Genomic DNA, 15,720 nt, shown 5'->3' on the forward strand with positions numbered 1-15,720 from the left:
CTTTATTGCATTTGGTACTTGACCTCTGACCCCTAAAGCATGCAGTAAACCTGCTGCAACAGCACACAGAAGTGTTGAATGTGTGAGTCTGTGATGCTGTCAGAGACACAGAACTGCAGGATTAACTCTACACACTTCATCCCCAAAGAGCCCATTAGATGTGGAACTGCACACCAGTGGATGAACCAACTGGGAACGAAAGAGCTCTCCGTAATTGAGTAAATTGAGATTGCTATTAGAAGACTCTTACTGAATCGAGCTCTGCTGAGGCCATACTAACTTTGAGCTCTACTGTAAGTCTCATCATTATTCCATTAATGAGACGCAATCCCTCATTAGGCTCCAGTTAATAAGTTACCAAACAAGAGAAATATGAGATTAAGATTGTGATTAAAACTTTTTTTTGATCTGAGGAAAGGCATATAAGTTGCATTTTTTTTTTTTTTTTTTTTTATAAAATAAAAGCAATGTATTAAAATATTCGGCATTTTTAATGACAGTGTTAAGATCCATTATGGATGCTGATTTTCACCTTTTTAAATGTATAGTTACTTTTAATCTGTGTGTATATTCCATTCCATCTGGTTAATAATATTAAACTTTATTACAGAATCTGTAAACAGATGTCGTGAGTCTGGACTGTTGTAGAAAAACGCGTTTGACCCTGAGCGCTCTCCGTTCAGCGTACCGTTGCTAAGAGACGCGTCCAAACACTCGCTAGTCACTCATCTGAACTGACGCTCTCAACATAAACAAAACACGTAACTTAACACGATAACCTGAATAAACATCAATATTTGTCTTTGAACTCTTCTTACCTTTAACCTCTGAGCTGCTGTAGAACGGCTGATGACGTGAAATGGATCTTCGTATTCGACAATATCTGTTAAAAGCTCAGGAGAAAAGAGGTAACGTGAACGTTAGCCGTTCAATTAACGCACGTTACGTGTTTATTAGTCGATAATTCATTGAATGTGATTGTTTTATTATCTTGTATTGTTAGTCGAGTGTAAACGCATTCATGAGGGGTTAGTTGTCACACACTGTGTGACACAGAGAAAGTCACAGTTACACAAATGCTTGTTCTCCGTGTCTTTTGTGCAGATGTTGTGTTTGTGAGAAAAGCATATGAGCTGATCGGATGTTCTCCGTCTGAGCTCAGTGTTCTGTGTGCTGAGCAATCTCTACAGGTGAGACGAGCGCACGCACACACACACACACACACACACACACACACACACACACACACACACACACACACACACACACACACACACACACACACACACACACACACACACACACACACACTACCTGCATCCGTTGTGGAAGTAAACACTTTTTGAAATTGATTTTGAACGATAATTTAAATAAATGTGCTTCTACTGAAGCCACCGAAGATATTAAGTCTTCTTGTTTTCTGAAAACTGAAAATCATTGAGTTTGTGCTTAAAACAAGAACAAATATCTGCCAATAGGAGTCAGAAAAATACACTTAAATTAAAGTGGGAAAAAGTGTATTTTTCTGGCAGGTATTTGTTCTAGTTTTCAGAAAACAAGACTTAGCATATCTTCAGTGATTCTGCTTCTTCTCCAGTAAATGTATCTTGATTTAATAATGTTTAGATATTTGTGCTGGAAAACAAGACAGAAACACTGAGGAAGAACATCATTTTTAATCCCTTTAATCCTCCTAAATATTAATTGGTCAACTCAGTATATGTAGTGATTTTATTTGTTACATTCCCTGAAGAAGGCTATCAAGCCAAACTGCATTTGCATACTTTGATATATATGTATATATATATATATATATATGTAATATATATATATATATATATATATATATATATATATATTTAAAGTTTCATTGATTTAATGGTGGCAGCTGATTAAACATCATTATACCCAGCGTGTTCTGAAATCAAACATGTCCACGTCCGAGTTTGCATGTCAATTATTTTTTGAATGTTTAAATCTTTATTGATAAGCAAATCAAATACCCTTGTGTTTCTGGTGTGAGGAAACCCAGAGCTCGAGCTGGAGATAGCGGAGGGTAAGCCTCTTCCATGCTGTGTGATTGAACACACTCCGCTGCATCTCAGTGTGTGTGTGTGTGTGTGTGTGACAGCCAGCGTTTGAGTTTCTCCTCTCCGGCTGAACACATAATGCTGGGTTAGATAACAGCGAACACTGCTACCCCCCCTCAGGCCTTTACCCTAGCGCAGGATTACTGTAACAGCAGCTTATCTCAGAATGTGCTCTCGTTTCATAAAGGGTGAGAATCTCACTCACAAAAACATCCAAAAAAAAAAAAAAAAAGCTTGTAATACAAAAAATATTGCATTATTGCATTACGAAAAATCGAACATATGATGTGGTTTGTATATGACAACATTTAATGCATTTCCCCTTCAAAGTCTCTGTAATGCATCCTCATATTTTTGTGTATTTCCTGTTATTCTCATGATTGATTCTCAATAGAGTAATACTGTAAAACACATTTTTTTCATACTTTTTATTTTAGAATACAGTAAATTGCAAACTGTACAGTGACAGGTTTTGAGTTGAAAATCAAGTACAAATATTAATTAGATGCTATTTGCAGATGATATAAATACTCTGCAGATATTATTTGCTCTTGACTGACTTGTCAAAAGCAGTTTTATTTTAGTATAATTGAGATACTATTACAATTTGTATTCATATTTTGTTTTTTATTTTTATATTTTCTAATTTAATTAAAATTTTAGTTAAAGTTTTAGTAGTTTTTGTCATGTTAATTAGTTAAACATTTTTCATTGGCAACTTGCTGGAATAAAATAAGTTTTTTTTTTATACGTTTTTTTTTTATATTTTATTTCAGTTAAAAAAATATTTTTTATTTCAAGTAACAAAACTATTTTTCATGGTTTTAGTTTTAGTAACTATAATAACCCTGTTCAAACCTTGTGATTTTGTGAACCGGCCCTTCTTCACCCCAACACCCCCACCCCCCCCCACCCCCCCCCCAGCTTCTGTTACCAGGCGGTTTTCTTCTGTAATTTCTTCTGTAATTTCTCTAAGGTTGGGTGGAGCCTAAAAGGTGGATAGACACTCTATGAAACATAAATATAAACATTGAGTCCATACATATTTTCACATCGCTGCTCATCCAGAATAGTAAGCAATTGTGTTGCCATATCAGCTCAAATGTGTGTATAAATCATCTCTAATATGCTGACACAATTCAAACATCACATTCGACCTACAGAAGAATGCAATAATTTGACCCGTCCCGTTCCTGAGAAGAGAAAAGCTGCCAGAAAGAGCTGAGCGGCTGAGCAGGCTTTTGCTCAATGAGTTGTGAAGTGAGAAATCCTAAATAGATAAGCGACAGCATATGAGCATTGTGAATTCATTCCTCTCAGAACTGAAGAAGTGTGTAAAATATACTGCGCTTGTCTGAGGTATAAGCTGAACGCAGAATCCCTTGCTTTTTGCACTCGAGCACTTTTTAAAAAGTTCCATTATGTGCTTCCTGATGTGGCAAAAATGTTATTGCCGGCTGGGAAATATGTTTGAAGCTTTGGGGTTTCATTTGTAGAGAAGTTTCTTGTGGTAAATTCTGCTGTCTTGCTGAATACTGTTGGATAAAAAATTTGGATATACAGTATATCACTTCAAAAAATGCTTTTCTTACTTAATATTTGTGTCTTGTTTCCAGTATATCTAAAAATTCTTCAAATGCCTAAAGTAAAATGACATCAGAAATTCTGTCTTGTTTCCTGATTTTAAAAAATTAATAAAAAATAAAGTGAGTTTTTGCTGAAAACAAGCAAAATGATCTGCCAATGGGGTTAGAAAAATAATCTTGTTTTCCATTTGAATTAAGTTTTTTTTCTGACCCCACTGGCAGATAGTTGTGCTTGTTTTAAGCAAAAACTCACTTATTTAAAAAAAAAATGTTTTATCAGAAAACAAGAGAGAATTTCTTATTTCATTTTACTCATCTAGTAAATGCTTCTTGATTTAAGAATTTGACAAAAATACTAATAAAAGCATTTTTTTGCAGTATGTCTAACTTTATCTGCAATGCATACATACAGTAGTATATTCATATAAAGTGATACTATAGTAAATTATATCTCAACTGCCTGATTGTTTGTATCTCTGCAAAATGTAACTATGTTATCACCCAGCTCTTTATATAAAGTTATAAAGGAGATATATAAACATAAAGTACACTGATGTAGAGTGGTATATATTATATAGATTAAAACTAAAAAAACTGAAATAATTACATTTCATAATTATTCTGGGACACTTGAAATTCAGCTCAGGCATTTCCGTGTCATCTTTCCGGATCTGGATCATCTCTGAGATATTTCTACACTTTGATTGGAGTTAACCTGTTACACATTCAGTTGAATGGACATGATTTGGAAAGCCACACACCTGTCAATAAAGGGTCTAACAGATGAAAATTAATATCAGAGTAAACCAAGCCCACAGAGTTATCACAAATCTGTTCTTTGCTTTGTCATGATGGAGTGAGGAATGCAGATTGATGTGGAAAAAAAGTAATTTAAAGCCCCATAAGGCTACAAAACACAATGTGAAAAAATGAAGGGGTATGAAGTATTTTTCCCACGTAAAGCAATATGTACCATACAGTAAATCACATCTGTTTGATTGATTATCGTCCTAAAATGTAACTATATTATCATCCAGCTCTAATCTGATTAATGCAGCTGTACGGCATGAAGATGCTACGGTATTATAAACATCATGGTTTTCTCTAAAAAGCCGATTTGAAACAATGTGTACTGTGAAAAGTGCTATATAAATAAAAATTAGGGCTGTGAAAAGATTAATCGCGATTAATCGCATCCAAAATAAAAGTTTGTGTTTACTATATACAGTACCAGTCAAAAGTTTGGAAACGTTACTATTTTTAATGTTTTTGCAAGAAGTCTCTTATGCTCATCAAGCCTGCAGTTAAAAAACAAAAACAAACAAACAAAAAAAAACAGTAATATTATGAAATATTATTACAATTTAAAATAACGGTTCTCTTTTTTAATATATTTTAAAATGTAATTTATTTTTGTGATGCAAAGCTGAATTGTCATCAGCAAGTACTCCAGTCTTTGGTGTCTTATGATCCTTCAGAAATCATTGTAATATGATGATTTGATACTCAGTTATTATCAATGATGGAAACAGTTGTGCTGTTTAATATATTTTTTTGGAATACTTTTTTCAGGATTCATTGATGAGTAAAACGTTAACAGCATTTATTCATAAAAACAGCATTTATTCAAAATAAAAACATTTCTAACAATATAAATCGTTACCATCACCTTTTATCAATTTAACGCATCCTTGTTGAATTAAAGTACTAATTTCTTAAAAAAAATAATAGTTATTGTTCCCAAACTATTGAACGGTAGTGTATATTGTTACAAAAGATTTATATTCTAAATAAATACAGTTCTTTTTAACTTTTTATTCATCAAATAATCCTGAAAAAAGTATCTCAGGTTATAAAAAAATATTAAGCAGCACAACTGTTTCCAACATTGATCATAAATCATCATATTAGAATGATTTCTGAAGGATCATAAGACACCAAAGACTGGAGTACTTGCTGATGACAATTCAGCTTTGCATCACAAAAATAAATTACATTTTAAAGTATATTAAAAAAGAGAACCATTATTTTAAATTGTAATAATATTTCATAATATTACTGTTATTTTTTTTTTTTATTTTTTTTTTTTTTTAACTGCAGGCTTGATGAGCATAAGAGACTTCTTTCAAAAACATTAAAAATAGTAATGTTTCCAAACTTTTGACTGGTACTGTATATGTGTGTGTACTGTGTATAATTAAATTTGTATATATAAATACACACACATGCATGTATATATTTAAGAAATATTTGCATATACTGTATATACTGTATATATTTATATATAATTTATATTATATATAAATATAATTTTTTTATATATAAATAACACATTTTTCTTAAATATATACATGCATGTGTGTGTATTTATATATACAAATTTAATTATATATTACATATATATTTTGTAAACACAAACTTTTATTTTGGATGCGATTAATCGCGATTAATCTTTTAATAAAAAAATATATAATTTTATTTTTTATAAAGGGACCATGTAAAATTTTTAACATAAATGTTTCCATTTCATGCATTGTACATGATTTAGCCAAAGGTTAATTTTCACCCGTCGTCCCCAGACATTGACTTGACTAATGACACCCTGCTCTAATGCAATAAAAAAGGCATAGTATTCACACAGATAAAGTTTTCTTGTCCTTTTTCATAAAAAAAAATCTGTTTCAGCAGTATTGTGCACATTATTTCTGTGTTTTGATGATGAGCCTGTGTTGTGATCTGCATGCAGGAGGGCTGAAGTACTAATAATTGTGTTGTTGTGTTGTGTGTTCAGCTGGGCTGTAGGGAGATCGCACAGGACTGCTTAAAGATGTACTTGGAAGGGAAACCCGCCGTGAATCAGTTTCTGTGTCGAGCGTATCTCTGCCAGGCTCAGCTCGTCTCTTCACACTCCATTACCTCAGCGGTGAGTCAAAGCAGTGTATGCTGGGATCATTAAAAACTATTCGATGAGAACATACTGTACGTATAGCATGATCTTTTATAATGAATGACTTCAGAGCAAAGAGAGTCTTTTCACTTGACAACATAGCAACTACATAACAAGGCTATGGCATCCACCCACACATCTTATTCTGTTCCTTTATGCCTGTGTGCATGGTAAGATTAGTATGTATGTCATCATGTTTAGGTCTTGATATTTCTTTCTCAGGGGAATCGGATGAGCCGCAGGTGGTTTGTTTCTGCTTCAGTGTGAAATAAATCTGTCACTCACATTTCATTTTGTCCCTATTTCTGTCGTTGTTGTATTTCCAGGAGGACTTGGATAAGGCTGTGATGTTCTATCTGAAGGCTATTGAGATCGCCAAAGACAAGTCCAGGTAGAGTAAACAGAGAAAAGATGATAGAAACAGATTCTCTCTCATCTCCGGTCCTCATTAAAAATAAGTCTGGCCACTTCCTCAAGAAAAACAACCAAGAGGAGAATTGTACTGCTCTTTTATATCTTATGAGAGTTCCTTGAAGAAGAACTGACACACACACACACACACACACACACACACACATTTTTTGTTTGTGAAAACCATGATCAAAAGTTCAAAAGAAGAGCATTTATTTTAAATAGACATCTTTTGACAATCATGTGACACCGAAGACTGGAGTAATGATGCTGAAAATTGATCTGGAAAATTTGTACTGTTTTTTGATCAAATAAATGCCTTGATGAGCAGAAGAGACTTCTTTGAAAACACTTTTAAAAATCTTTATTGTTCCAAATTTCCGTCTGGTTTTGTGTATATATACTGTCGTTCTTGTTTCTCATTAACAGCAGGGTTTGCAATGTTACACCCACAACCTCTGAAACAGCCGCTGATCTGGAAAGGAAAGTGTTTTAAGCTTTACCATGCGTGCAGAGAATTTAAATACATGGGCATTACGCCAGATCATCAATCATAAACGCCTGTCATCTCAACACTAAGGAACTTCACATGGAGTAAACTTTGAAATATTAACACTCGGAAAGTAACAAAGTATCAAGGGATGGATGTGTAATCAGTGCATTACTGTATCAGCGCTCAGGCACTTCCAGAGGAAACGCGTGTCGGATGCTCTCTGCTACTTCACACGCCGTTCTCTGGTGGATAAATTAGCAACTCGGAAATAGAGTTTTCAACCGTCTCTTGTTGAGACTCACCCATCCTGCAATGATTGCTTTATTTCTCGTGGACATTGAGGTCTCCCGTGTCTTTGAGACTGTCTTTGGTTCTCTGCAGTTTTAAGGAGAAAATATTCAGCAATGCTGTCGACTTATGAATTTTGTATATAGTTTGTTTAAAAACACCACATAGACATATACACAACATTAAAAGTTTGATATTCACCACAGGTGGACTTCTCCTGCAGAAATCTCCAGCAGCTTTACATACACCAAACTTTATAGATTTATTCATATCTGTATTCTGATATTTTGAATTTCAGAATTTTTTTTTTAATTCACACGCCGTTCTCTGGTGGATAAATTAGCGACTCGGAAATAGAGTCTTCAGCCGTCTCTTGTTGAGACTCACCCATCCTGCATTAATTGCTTTATTTCTCATGGACATTGAGGTCTCCCGTGGCTCTTTGAAAGGCCTCTCATTACGCTTTCACTAGGTTTCAGATCTGAGCCCAGCGTGCCGTATAAATTGAGATGTACGGAAAAATCGGATTCTGATCTTCCCAACAGTGATAGCTTGAATAATTAATCGGGCTATTTTTATTCCCATCTCTTTCTGTTTCTCCCCCGCCTCATTCTTTCTTCATTAGATATCATTTCCTGGTGTTCAACGCCTCGCTGCTGTTCCTGCAGTCCGTCAGGCTGTTCCTGAGGCCCGGGAAGCGTCAGAACCTGGTTCCTTCTCTCACTCAGGTGGTCAAGGCTCTGGAGGAGGTTCAGGATCCTGACCATGCATGGAGGGCTGAACTAATGATGTAGGTGTACAATTATTGTTTTATGCGCCCAAGGCACACTGTGAACAAGAAAATAATATTTCAGGCTTTCTACTTCAAAATTTCACATTTAATTCAATGTGTTTCTTAATTATTTGTGAGTATTTCTAAGTGAAAATTGTAGCTTTACCTTATACATACATGCATCTGTGTTTATAACATACATGTTATATCCTTGAAAATTCTTGATGCCTTAAAATATCTTGAATGTAACTCGACACCCTTGCCTCATTTAGTATGTGCGGTTCTATGAATATGCAAATGAGCCCCGCCTCCACTCACTCACTCAGCTCAGAGATCCACTGGTTGACGATCACACGTTGATCTGATTGGTTACAAGGTAGTTTGTGACGTCAGAAACACCAGCGATTTCAAAGCGTGTTTTTGAGACTGTCTTTGGTTCACTGCAGTTTTAAGGAGGAAATACTCAGCAATGCTGTCGACTTATGAATTTACACAGGATTTGTCTTAAAGCATATTAAAAACACCATTTAGACACATAAACAACATTAAAAGCTGGATTTTCACCACAGGGCGACTTTAAGTGTTTATTTGAGTTTATCTATTTGCATCTGTAGATTACATTACATATCAGTTTTTTTTGTCCTGCAGAAATCAGAAATCTCCAGCAGCTTTACATACACCAAACTTTACAGTTTTATTCATATCTATATTCTGAAGGCTTTTACAGAGGAATTTGTTCATATATCATGAACTGATCCTTATAACATTTTATTCCTAAAAACTGTCTGTATTTTTTATTTCTGTAGTGTTAAAAAGCGATATCCAAAATGTAAAAAGAATTTTGATCCAGGCTTTATTCAATTTAGAGATTCCACATTTGTATCTCTAAACATAACATTTTATAAAACTTGTAATACAAAATAATTGTCTTAATGTACTGTGATCAATCAACTGGTGACATATTTTAGTTAAAGATTTTACCTCATTGATCTGTATATCTTGCCTTAAAAATGTGGATTTAAAAAAGACTGAGAATTTATTGAGAATCACAATTGAATAATTTTCACAACGACGTGCTTAAGACCGGTTTCACTTTCTTTACACATAGTTATTTATGATTTTGCGGTGTAATTTGCACATTTTTTGTGAGATTCATATGTAGATTTATTATATGATATCAAATAGAGTTAATGTGATTTTTTTAAAGAGTTAGGCTCTTTGGAGGCCGTCATGACCTTTGAAGAAGATTTGGTTCAGATCTCATAGATGAGCTGCACCTTCATTTATATGTTGGGGTTCTGGCGTGTTTTACACCACTTATACTTATTAAGTCAACTCATATAAATCCTTATGGTGTGATCAAACTCTTTTATGATCATTTTATTGTTGTAGCCATGTGATTCTGGAGCACAATGAAAACTCATCTCCAATAAAATGTATACGATCTTTGTCATTGATCTTAAATTGAATCTGACTCTTTGCCTTGACTCTAAAGTCTTTTGTCAAAGAGATTGCATTGGAAATTCAAATAGGCAAAGGCCTGCTGTAAAACACAGACAGATTTGTGTCCGAGGGAATGGAGTGAAGGCTCGTATCTCATGTTGTCTTTCTATTCAGACACCTTGTTGAATGTCTTCTTGATGCTGGGAAGAGGATAGAAGCAGTTGCCATGGCCAAGGTCACCTCTGATTTTATAGAATCACATAAACCAGAGCTTTATCCCAGGCTTTTCTCCATTCAGGTAAATCTTTAGGGATTCTCTTATGTATTGCATGTCACTTCCGTTTATTTATCGTGCTCAAGCTGCTGCAACCTTCTTCATTAGCTCAGGCTCTTTTTCATCTTTATTCTCCACAGAACTACCATGCTTTTGGATTATATCTTATCTAGTTGTTCTTAATTAATACACCAGCATAAATAAAGGCACTTATTATTTACTCAATATGTTTTGGTCTTGCTGTACTGCTAATATTGCTCATTTCCTCATTTGTAAGATGATCTGCTAATTGAATGAATGCAATTGTGCATAAATGTAAATGTAGTTACTGCCTCATTGTGTTTCCTCCGCAGGTTCGGCACAACCTCATGGATGTCTCTGAAAAGTTGAATGATGAAAACCCTAAATTGCTCGTGATCTACAAGATCCAAAAGCTTAAACAGTAAGGAGGATATTTCTCATGTCAACAGTGATTTTGTCAATTGTGTTCGAATATGTGAACAGCTGCATTTCATTGTTGTAACTTTACCTGAACTGCTACTGTTTGCACATCTTAACTTCTCCAATGAAAACAACACATATGTTAAAATATTTGATTGTTATAAAAAAATAATGATTGTTACCAAACAGGTTTCCTAAAAACTTGGCCTGTCTGCCACTGGTTGGACAAACAGGTAGTCCAGTTTACATGTTGAGCAGCTTAAACAAACACATCAATGTTTTGAAAGGGTTACAGAAGTTGCTTTCACATATACAGCCTGCGAAAAACATAAATATGGTGCATTTATCACCTATTTCGGCAATTTTACATTAATTTACCATGTTTAATGTTTCTCTGTTTCACTCTTCTGAATCTACGAATAACTATCGTATAGTGACTCTGAATATTAAAATAGATAAGATACAAGGAAATATTTTAACATCCAAAAAGGACATACAGCTTTTTTGCAGAAATTTACTTTATTTTAAATTTGGTTCATTAATGTTTTTATTTAATTTTTATCTTCAAAAGGCAAACTGCATTAGCTATGTTTCCATCCAAAGTTGTGTATTTAAGTTATGCCGCATAAATCATTTTCAAATTTCTATCCCATGTGTTCAAGAGAACAATATTAACACTTCCTGGGAAATTGGCACTAAATATCAATAATAACACTGTAAGTTGCTGCAATCTGGCTCTTTTCCCCTCCGTCATAAATGAGTGTGTCTCAGAGCGTCAGACGAAACACACTAAATGCTGTCATGTTCTCTTGCATTCGGATGCTGGTGTTTGGGAACACAACTGTGTGAGACGCTTCTGGAGGGAATTAAACCAAATTAAAAATGGAAATGGTGGATAGGAACATCGCTATTGATGTTGAGGTGTGGTGGGTCTCTCAGTCTGTCATCAGATCATTTAATTGAAGCATTGGATGTGAACTCAGAGAAATACTACAGCTGTATTCCTCAGAGAAAGTTACAGATGAATCAAGTGTATTCATCGAGTCAGTCACTCACACTGACTGCGGTGTCTAATATAATCTAATAAGACGTGTCGAAAGTGATCTGCGTATGGTTGCAGCCTCTGCCCACCTGTCACATTTAATATAGTCACAAGAGTCAAGAGTGCCATAAAATACACAATATATGGTAACTCAATTATGTCCACCAAGGGCTTCTGTGTCTTCTGAGGTAGTAACAGTAAATCTCTCGCCAGCTATGAATCAACAAAACAAGAGTGTTTATAGTCAGTGCAGTTCCTTGTTTTAAAGAAGGATGGAGGAATTTGCCCCATCATCTATTCACAGCATCTTCAGGGTTACAAATCCAGGATGCTTACAGATCTTTAAGCACCGGCACCTGCTTACATCCGTCATCAGAACCGATGTGTTTCTTCCATATTGAAGTTCAACTGAGGCACAGAGGTTTGCCTTCAAGTGAATGTCTGGTTTAGGAGATCTGTTTTTAGCCGCAGACAGCAGGGATCAGGCGACGTCTCAGACAGATGTGTTTGTCAAACTACGGTTCTGACAATAAATCTCACAGAAGCCGGCTCTGATCCATGTCGGAGAATCTTATTTCTGGGACTGGAAATAGATTCTCTAGAAAACAAGTTTTCAGGTTTCCACAGCTGATTTTATCCTCCTGGGAGCAGCAGGTAGATTCATAAATTAGCATTATTAATGTGCATTGTCAAAACAGTATTGATGCAACCTGTAACTCTACAATCACTGGATTGGAAAGCACTAAGACCCACTATCCAATAAGACTTTCTCCACATTTGTTACATTTGTTTTTATCCAAAGTGAAATTAAGTTGCACACATGACTACTAGTCACTCTGGGTCAAAATTGCATTTTTGAGTGAAAAAATCCTCAGGTAAGTTGCATCAGTGCATAAATCACATATTATTGTTACATTCAAAACTTTAAAAAAACGAAACACTATAAACGCATGTATTTTAGTTTTCCTCATTCCACAACAAATCCTTTAAGTTGAATGGTATTCACAACAGAACAGGAATGAAAATATAATTCAAACATAAATTATAGTGGCATTATAACTCGGGCTCACTTTCTTCTCTCATTCGGCACAAATACAAATGTGTATTCTGCACTCGTTCATTGCCATCATCGAGCAAACTATGGCATCGACACTGAATGCTCCGGTCCTGCCTTCCAAGCCACTGAAGACTACCAGGCTGATCTGCTGAAGGATTTGGTCCAGGGTCAGGGTCTCTCCCCTGCCGCACCACAGATCTGGCTCTCCGGGCCACCAAATGAACTGCTGCCATGATCGGAAGGTCATGGCGTTGATGGTGGCCACGGAGAGACATCTGTGGACAATCCGCGCTCAGACAGCCAGGGGGTCCTGGCCCATTCCGTTTCGAGGATTCGAGGATATAAGCAGGTTGCAGAGAAGACGCGACTCTAGGAAGAAGAAGGATTTGAGGGAGGTGATCTAGCTCATCAGTGAAGGATCCCCTTCCTCTGTGGGTGAAAAGCATCCACCCTCTTCACTTCTTTCATGCCTGGCTCTTTTTACATCAGGCCTGAGGCTGGACCTATGATGAGTTATTCCTTCAATATGGATCCCTTCTGAAGGTCTGGCGTCGGGCTTGGTAGTGAGTGCGCCCTTTCAAGCTTTAAGGGTGGTAGGCCTTAATTCTGATAATAGTGTTTAGGCCACCGCTTTACGAGCAGCGGGATGAGCTTTGTAGGTGTCCACCCTTTACGAGAGTTAGTAAGGTTGAACAATAGACCTCGGTTCTCTGTTTAGAAAGTATTAAGGAGTGTGTTGGTTAGGGTTTCTTATAGGATTATTTTATTAGGGCCCTGAAGTTCCCTTATATAGGTAGGCTATGCATACCCTTTCTAAAGGCCTCCTCTTGTGTTAGAGTCGTCAGGTTTATGTAGTGGGTAGTGCAAATCCAGTAGTGAACAGGTTGGCTTCATCTAATGGAGAATTATCTAGTAAGGCCACTGTTCATCTGAGCATCAAACAGATAAGCTCCGTGTAGCGTGAGATGGCTTCCTTCCAATCAGGAGTTATTCTACTGAGGCCACCGCTCTGTACAAGCTCCAGATAGACTACAACACCAAGCATTGGCCCTTAGCAGAGACAAGAAAACCTGTCTTGTAATACAAGATAAAAGGCCTCGACCTTGGAGCCATAGGGTCATGCTGAGAGTACTACCCTTGTTAGGGTCATTATTAGAGTACTTTGCTAGTCATAGCTCTAGTTTAATCTCCCTGCACCACTGAGGCTCAGGTAGAGACAGATCAAGTACTCCCTCCCATTTGGGTCGGTTTTGAGTACACTCCCTTAGAGCCTTAGCACTGCCAACTGACGCCCGTGACATTCAAAGTGGTAGACCTTACTTTGGACCTCCTCAATAGTCCAGTAGCATAAGATTTGTACTCTTCCTGCTTCAAGGGTCGATAAGCACTTCTGCTGAGTGCACTGCCCATTAGCAATGTGAAATAAGTATACCCAGGCCCACAGATTCTGTGAGAGCATCTTGCTTCTCAGGCTAGCTCTGCTAGTAGTCTCGCTATCAAGTAGTTAGGCCTCCCTAACTAGTTGGGTGCTGAGGATTACAAAAGCATTGAGTATCACGTTTGCAGGCTCCCATGGAGACTCTCTGATTATAGCCCATAGCCTGGTCAAGACTTACCATGTTTAGCCTAGTACTCCAAACCATCTTGAGGTTTGTTCTGTAGAGTACTTATTTCCCTAAGTCTTATCGGAAGGTTGAAGGACTCTTGTGAAGCCTCCCTGTTAGATCAGCCCTTAGAGCTGGAGGTACTCTCACTAGGCTCCCTTTAAAGTGCCCAGCCTCCAACAGGCTTTGAAAAACAAGCGCTCTGTAGATCCAGGATCAAGTAACTCCCCTCGTTTGCAAGGGTTAGAAAGCACTATGATCACACTCTCTATGATCCAGTGTGAGCTGGTTACTGCCAGTTATCTGTAGTCCTCCCCATTAGATGGCTCTATAAGTTGAGGCAAATAATGTTAGAGACTGTTTAGGAAACAGATTAGTTGTGGGCAAGACTAGGGGCCAGATTTACTAACAGTTTGCGCCAGCACAAACCCTCTTTTGGCGTTAAAAAACTACTGTCAGGATTTACTAAAGACACGCAGTGAAAAATTTGCGCTGAAAATGCGTGGACAGTTATTTTTGCTTTGCATATGCATTTGTAGGAGTTTCCCTTTCAGGTGCAAAATTTATGGGAGGAGAGTATTTAAATGAATCATGCAAGGTGATTTACTAAGGTTTGCACTAGTCAATGTACTGGTGTTTGTGCCATTATTTACCGTAAAAAAACTGACTTTATGTCCCCCTTAGAAAGTGACTGGATGAGGCTCCTCTCGGACCCTGGCCATGTTCCCTTAAAGGAACCCCTTCCATTGGAAGTTGTTGGTTCCAAGCCTGAGTAGCCTTGGTAGGCCTTTGTTTCATCCGAGGCCTCTTTGAGGCTTAAAGCTTGGGCAATGACCATAGGGAATAATGTCACTGACATCCTAGTGTGTGACCTGAAGGGGGAGTGGTTCTGGCATTTCAGTGAAACATTTCTGATTTTTGTCACAGCCATTCTTGGCATGCACTGCCCTCAGCATGGTGGCGTGGGTATGTCGTTCTCCAATAGCGTCAATTGACGCACTGCGAATTCCCTTGAGTTGATAAGCATTTCAAACACCGGTCACACGGAGGCGTTCCCCAATACTGTCAATCGATGCAGTGTCCCTGTTCTCGGGGAACATAGGTTACAGTTGTAACCTGAGACATTTTCTTTCAATTAGCACCGGTTTTGTATTTCTTTTTGGAACTGATTGATCGTAAGCCTCACTGATCTGAGCTCATGCACCTCTGTTTTTTTAGGTGGATAAACCAGAGTGAACGCTTTGTATGAGCTCAGATCAGTGAGGCCTACAA

The 15,720-nt window shown here is 36.9% G+C and overlaps 1 protein-coding gene across 2 annotated transcripts in view; it reads left to right on the plus strand.

Annotated features, from left to right (window-relative positions):
• Positions 1–804: 804 nt before the first annotated feature.
• cfap46 (cilia and flagella associated protein 46) overlaps positions 805–15,720 on the plus strand; it is a 102,071-nt gene continuing 87,155 nt past the window's right edge. For both annotated transcript variants that reach the window (XM_079854813.1, XM_079854814.1), the window contains exons 1-7: positions 805–908; positions 1,105–1,190; positions 6,468–6,599; positions 6,950–7,014; positions 8,441–8,605; positions 10,205–10,328; positions 10,658–10,746. In XM_079854813.1, the coding sequence (XP_079710939.1) occupies positions 860–908; positions 1,105–1,190; positions 6,468–6,599; positions 6,950–7,014; positions 8,441–8,605; positions 10,205–10,328; positions 10,658–10,746 (710 nt within the window). In that variant the 5' untranslated portion in view covers positions 805–859. The remainder of the gene's footprint in view (positions 909–1,104; positions 1,191–6,467; positions 6,600–6,949; positions 7,015–8,440; positions 8,606–10,204; positions 10,329–10,657; positions 10,747–15,720) is intronic.

The sequence above is a fragment of the Squalius cephalus genome (assembly GCF_949319135.1).
Source record: "Squalius cephalus genome assembly, chromosome: 21".
In the NCBI taxonomy this organism is placed as follows: Eukaryota; Metazoa; Chordata; class Actinopteri; order Cypriniformes; family Leuciscidae; genus Squalius; species Squalius cephalus.